Raw genomic sequence first — 7,240 nt, 5'->3', positions numbered from 1 at the left:
GGCGCATACTTTGAATAAAATATTTGTTATCATTCTCTTGAAATAAATGTGTTTTTTTCTTGAAAAAATACCGGTTTCATATGTATACACCTGGTATGTAGAGTGGGAGAAGTTAGGTACCAGGACGGCCGCAAGGCACTCTGGATAATTAGGAAACGCGGCCGGAGGGCACACATGTTAGTTAAGTAAAGGTAAAAAGTTAGTCTTCGGCTTTAATCCAAAGGATAGGAATCGATAAATTTTTTTTTTTAGGGTAAGCAAACTCTATCCGGGTAGGGGTGGAGTTATTGTATGTCAGGCATAGATGAGAACCTCGGAAGTCAAGAAATTAGTCGACGTAAAATTTCACTCAAGTTTGGAAACAGGAAACTTGAGTGAAACGTCCTACGTGAAAAAATAACTGATTTTCGAGATTCGAAACGACGAGTTTGCCTACCCTTCCTATTGTCAGGCCTTCAGTAACGGGATCTAAATTGCCGGGAAATTCTCCCCGGCTGAGTGGCGATAGCCTGCTAAACACGTGCAAGGACCGTGTTTACCAACGCTGTCAACTTAGCGACAGGCCGAGTCACGTAGCCCCTTTCGGTTATTCTCTCTCACACTGACGCGCGCTTTACTCTTCTTCCTACATTCTTATCCTTCCCTCTCCTTCTCTCTATCCTTCCTTTTTTACCGCATGGGCAAGCAAAACCGGGGAGCTCAACCACCTCAAGGAAAAACGCGATCCGATGGCAACCTTCTTGTAAAATTAATGAACAGAAATTAATTATTAAAGACCCGTACCGAAGGCCATGACCAAATCCAAAGATGTAAATTAATTAATCCTTTTAAGATATGGAATAAAGCCAAGATAAAGAACTCCCTTTGGATTGAAACTATCAATAGCTCGAATGATAAAGTTAGCAATTAAATTCATAAATTAGTGAACGTGCACACATCAAATAAATGTCTACACGTTCATCAGTTAAGATAAACTAGAATTAAGCAAGAATAAGTAAGCAAGTTAGTTTAAATTAGTGTTATTATGGGATACATTAGTAAATGATTTCTAACACTACAAATAGGATAACAAATTAGGTAAATTGTATGTGAAATAGGACGTTTGTTCGGGGGAAATTATGACTATCTAGAACATATGGTATATCCGCTGCAAATAGTAAATATTAATTATCTCACGTTCCAGAGAGCACACCCGCGCTCGCGCGAATTTTACCAAATAGCTTAACGCATCTTCGAAGAGAGCGATCACGTGGTGATAACCTCTCTTAGCTGTACAACCGAGACTGGAAATAAATCATCAAATTATTACTCTACAATTTTTGTCTCTCCTTGGGAATTTACCTCAACCACCTTCTCATCGGAAAGTGAAGTGATCAGTGCAGTTTAGTGAAACTTCCTAGTGCATTTTCTGATTGATTCTTTACCTTTCGTTCTTGACGTAGAAATTCTTTGGTTCTCAAACATGATCGTCTGTATATTTTTGTTTTGTTGCCCGCCTTGTGTTTTTTTTCTGTTTTTTTTTCGTTGTTTGTTTCCAGCTATCAACTACAAGAAGAATTGAGACGGTTGTCTCCATTACAGTTCTTCGCCGATTGTGACAACCCCTTATGACCAGGAGGTTCAACCACACGCGCCACTCCCAGCGCACTGCCTACCGTCGGGGTCCAAGAGGCAGGACTACCTATCACTCGCACCCTGCGGGCCTACGAGTCCCGGGGGACCCAGCCTGACAACTTGCAGAGAAGCAGCGAAGACGCGAGTCAGCCATCAGACTCCTCGACCGTCGACGAGGCCGCACGCACAGAAGCCCAGCTCGTGCCCATGAGAGACCGAGGAGAACCGCTGGAGAGCTCCGTCGCCGCCGCACAGCCGATAGCCGCAAACGCCTCTCCACCAGTCGGATTGATCGTCGCCGGAACGACGCAAGGGGCGATATCGGACCCAGGTAGGACGGCAACGAGGGAGGAAACCGGCCCAGGAGGGTCGGCAACGGGGGGGGGGGGTAACCGGTTCAGGAGGTTCGGCAACGAGGGAGAGATCCGGCTCAAGAGGATCGACTACGAGCGAGCGGATCGCCGTGTTGGGAGCGATGAAAACGTCGCTTCAGTAGCCAACCGCACCCGCACCTGTCGCCATTGTAGAGCCAGTCAAGGAAGGCTTTAAACCGGCACGAGAAACGCGTCAGCCTCCCCTCCCCCCTTGGCTGACCCCCAAGCGTGTGTACTGTTCCTACCTCACCCCTGAAGGTTACGGACAGCCTGAGCAGAGAACAAGCTCAATAGAAGTACAATCGTGTAATCCTGACCAATACTATAATACTATGTGGTTTGCTTTTTGGTTACACAAACTTTTTTTGGGTGGCTGTGTGACGATATTTTTTAGTGTTGCAGCCACATCTTTATCAATAATCGTTTTAATGATAATCATGTTTGTTGTTAATGTTTCATCAATGTTGAAAAGGTAAGACCGTAGCGTTCATACAAGCAGTTGTATGTAAGCAGCCTGTAAGTCTCACGTGAAAATATAGGTCGGTTCACACTAGTATTGAAAATATGTTTGAAGAATTTTGCAATAAAAAATTATATCCTACAAAATTATTTTTAAAAATGTGTAAAAAAGCTCGTCAACGAATTATTTGAATAAATACGTTATATTGAAAATCAAAAATTTATTTACTATTAAACACCACGATAAAAAAAAAAGAAAATCAAAAGTTACAAATGACAAAGCAATGTTATACTTGTTTCGCTTGAGAATTAACCTGTTGAGATTCAATAATTCAACAATAATGAAAAAGGCATCGAAAAATGCCAGGCACGCTTTCACATATTTTGTTTTAATTTAAGAATAAGTAAATATATTATTGTGTTCCTAGTGGACTGCTAATTCTGGATAAAAATTTAACAGGATTAAATTTTGAAAACTATATATCAATATGCTTGAATTTTTTGGTGATGTATTTTCGCCTTCTGTTATTTTTTTAAATTATTTCGAATTTTGAATGCAAATAATTGCTTGATGATTTTTATATTGATAATTGAGTAACTGATCAAAATAAAATTTCTGAAACCTTATATCAAACAATTGAGAAATTCTACAGGTTTCTAATAGTCCTGCAATTGAAGCTGCTCTGGTTTCACAAGGCAAGAAGCTCGTGTAGGGCTGATCAGTCAAGCGTGACAAACAGCAAGAGTCCCCCAACACCGCGATGTCAGAAGCCGTCTTTAATCTAAAGTTCTACTGTACTATGAAATACAAAGATTTTGTAATATTCTTCATTTTATATTGCGATCTAAAAATTACAAAAGGCAATGAAAAGAGCGCTCGAGGCGCGCGCGCTTGTTTTCCAGTCCTATAATAAAAAAAAGATATATTATTTTTTACAGAATCCAGTCCTTTTGAACCCCCACTAGTAGGCAGTCGTCATAGTAAACCTGAATTACCTGTTGGTCAAATAGTGAGAGCGCCCAATAAACAGCTTTATATAATCTCTTCTTCTCCTGGTCATTTAAGTGAGGGGTTTAATGTTGATTTGGAAAACGTACAATTAGTACTGTTGAATGCAAAACAGATGGCGATTTACGAGAGACTTAAAAGTCGACCCAACACTATCCCAGGTAAAATTTCTAACGATAAATCTTAAAACTACAAGAACTTTAATGGTGAATTTGCTAAATAACTTGATTTTTTGAAACAAATGTTACATATTAGTACACGAATCTAAAATTATTATACATAGAAAACAACATTATTTTAGTGTAATTGCTGCGAAATGACATTTGAGATTTAAATTACCGATAAATAGGATCAGACCACTTAACCCGATGACTTATTGAAAATTAGGCTTGACTTTGAGATGTGATAGCTCCTTGCAAAATATATTGAGATGAAAATATTGCCAAAAAACTGCAGGAAAGATAATTAGATTCTGCTTTAAATGGGAACTAGTTAAAGTAATTTCGCTAAGATTTAAAGGAATTCTACAAATCATTTTTAACTCTTGGCAGGACATAGGAAAATTAATTTAATAATTCAATTTTTTACAAAACCTGTATTTAGGATTTTCGCAAGCTGACACAAAAAATTATTTCATTCTTCTCACGTGATATTTTAATAACCACAAGACTAAATTACTTATTTTTAATAGGTCATCAGATTATTGTTTCAAACCTATCTATCAGTGATGTATATAGAATAGAAAATATAAAAAGAAAATAATTTGATTTGCCATTAACCAATTGTTTTATCAAATATTAAATATCCATATATAAAAAGGCTTTAAAACGTAGAAAAAGTCACAACATAACATGCAGTTACAGACTAAATACAGATAAAATATACCTCTATACTGGCTACAGTAACTTCAGTATAAAAAAATATTATTCTTGTATAAACAAGCAATTTTATTACTAAATTATGTAAAGAAAATAATTATTTAAAAAATTGTATCATCCTTAGAGATTGTATTGTATGAAGAATAATTCTGAATTTTATTCATGGCTTTCAAATATTGTTAAGAATATTGATGCTTTTAGGCATAAAAACTAAAAGCTAAGCAGTTCATGAGGGCCTTACCCAAGAATTTTCGGAAATGGGATTCTTGGCTCAAGAAATCAGGGAAATTCTGATAAATAACCTGATGAAACGATTTTTATTAAAAATAATATTAACAATGCAAAATTCATGTAAGCCCTTTGGCGCATGTGTAGTTGCATCAAGCTCAATGTGCTTTCTTTTAAATCGAAAATTGGATTTTTACCACTGATCAAATTTTAAAAAGTGTGGACAGACCAGCAACCTAGCGCTCCAGTTTTTCGTTAACAATTTTTTTTTAAATTTAAAAATTGCATGTCACATAACCATCTAAACTGGAAAAAGCGTGCATTTAGAACAAAAAGAACTTCTTTATTTAATCTGTTTCAAATTGAAAATTCGAATTTTGTGAAAAGAGTTTGAGTGTCTTCTGTAAAATCTTACTGCTGCTTGTATTTAAAGGTCAGTAATAATCAAGCTACTCTAAAAATTTGAAGTTTAAAATTGTTCTAGTGGATGATTTATAATCTTAAAATATTAAGGAATTCAAGATTGGATTGCGCAATCTTTTTTTTTCATTGATATATCAGCAATTTACGTACGTTCAATTTTATTGTTCAACTGTTATTTTCATTTTGAACAGTTTAATTGCAATTACTTTATTTATTATTTTTATTTACTTCAAGAGATCTAAGAAATTTATAAGGCTTTAATTAAAATGATTTGCACTAGTATCCACGAATACAAATATTTTGTCTTGAGTTGGGCTTGGCTATGTCTCGCCAAGAAGTTGACATCTGCTAAGGATTGCAATTTTTCGACCAACAGAACTTGTCATTTTGTAAAAAATGACTTGCACATATGGAACCTGTCAGTCTCGACAACTGTAGGCATATCACATTTTTCGTCAAAAGATTAAAACTATGATTTTCTACAAATATCTAGTGAACTGTTGGCGATAGGAAAGAATGGATAACATTGTTACATTCGTCATCCTAAGAACATAATTATTGCTGCTAAACAAAATTATTAATGCATAAAAAATAAATACAATGGAGATAAATAATATAAACATTCTTTATTATTTTAAGTGGATTAGGAGGTCTCGGAGGTCTTCTAAGCTTTTTATTGCCGGTGTCCTTGAGTTTGGCTTGGAGATGAAAAACTTCGACTTAAGACCGAAAACAAAATCTCGCTAGCAGCCAGGCGCGAGACTTACAAAAACATTTTGAGTAGAGGACTTTTGTTTCGATAAAATAACTATCTAGTAACTATGTTTTTACAGATGATTATGTAATACCGCCATTCTTCTATAAGGAAGGGGATGAACTGCATCGTAAAGTTGGTGAAGAATATCAGAAAGTCGGAGAAGCTCGTGACTGGCAGACGATGAATGACATCAAAACAGTTCATCAACGTAATTTGGATACTAAAATATAATTTTGTTTCATAATATTAGAGCACTTTTCCTAGAATGACTATTTCTTTCTAATTATAGAGAGTTTTGCGTACTTGTGTCAAAAATAAGAATTTTACTCGTAGTAAAGTGCCTAGTAGTCCAAACTCATGATTTTTTAAATTATTTGAGTAGTAACAATATTTTTCTCACATAATCAGGTTTTCCATCCATAATCAGACCTCAAGAGGGTGATAGGTTGGTGAGTTTTGTAACAGTCCGTTGGAATCATGTGGGTCCAGTGAAGCTACTTAGGCATGTTGCAACATACTTGGATAGAGAATGGATCGCGGTGAAACTGCTGCCTGGTCCTGGAGGTGACGTAAAAACTAAATTACAATGTAAAACCAAGATATTATTAATCGGTGCCCTAAGCGTCCAGATTGTGCAAATGAAGATTGCTTTAGTCTTATATGCAATAGTTCTCACCCCAGGCTGATGAAATCCTAAATTTCAAAATACACGAAACCACGGATTAATATTCAACTTTTATTAAATTGTTAAAATTAAATGTTTTCGGTCTAATTTACAATTTTTAAGGTGCAATAAAAATGTCAAAATATGCATTTTGTATCACTGGTGTTAAATAATTTACTTAACAGTTTTTAATTGCGTATCTGTTAATGGCTAAAATAATAAAATTTTATACTTTTTTTACAGAAGCCTAATAAAGACTTTATAAAGGATTTGGCTCCTCCTGGCGGTTTTTGCCCCAAATGGATTTTCCCGGTCGGGTTGCACTGAAACAGAATCATGTGGAAGTGCAGGCAAATGCGGGAGCTTCTACAAATAAATCTACTAAATAAATGTTATTACTGGTATTCCTAAGTTCACTTATTTCGAAAACCTTCCCTTCAACTGAAACCAAGTTATATATGACGTAAAAATATTTCATTTTGGAATTTTGTTTGTCTCAAAATCGATACTTCTTAGATATTAAATTTTGTCTTTGTTTACGATATAGCTTCCTGTGGCAAGACGAACGAAACTTGTTTTAAGACATGCTCTCTAAATATATTTCGCTGCTGCAGCTTATGCTCGGTTAGGTTGTCGGCAAAAATATGTAATAGTGCCAATAAATGTCATGAAATTTTCAACCTTGGTTTCGGTGTTTGCAACGCTGCACAATTTATTATTAATGAAAAACTTTAATTTGCGTATACATTCAGAATTAAAAGCGATTGCTTTAAATATATTTTGGACTTCATTTTTTTGCTTAGATAAAGGGACAGCTGACGTGTTGGATCCCGT

General features: G+C 35.7%; 1 protein-coding gene across 1 annotated transcript in view; it reads left to right on the top strand.

The window, feature by feature from the left end:
- The window catches only part of LOC117173858, a 25,034-nt gene extending 18,283 nt beyond the window's left edge, over positions 1-6,751 (top strand). Inside the window, exons 2-5 of the mRNA XM_033362506.1 lie at positions 3,387-3,617; positions 5,819-5,950; positions 6,151-6,306; positions 6,650-6,751. Coding sequence (XP_033218397.1) covers positions 3,387-3,617; positions 5,819-5,950; positions 6,151-6,306; positions 6,650-6,657 — 527 coding nt within the window. The 3' untranslated portion in view covers positions 6,658-6,751. The remainder of the gene's footprint in view (positions 1-3,386; positions 3,618-5,818; positions 5,951-6,150; positions 6,307-6,649) is intronic.
- Positions 6,752-7,240: the final 489 nt, after the last annotated feature.

This window comes from Belonocnema kinseyi, chromosome 1 (genome assembly GCF_010883055.1).
Source record: "Belonocnema kinseyi isolate 2016_QV_RU_SX_M_011 chromosome 1, B_treatae_v1, whole genome shotgun sequence".
NCBI classification, from domain to species: Eukaryota; Metazoa; Arthropoda; class Insecta; order Hymenoptera; family Cynipidae; genus Belonocnema; species Belonocnema kinseyi.
This window is presented reverse-complemented; position numbering and strand designations above follow the sequence as displayed.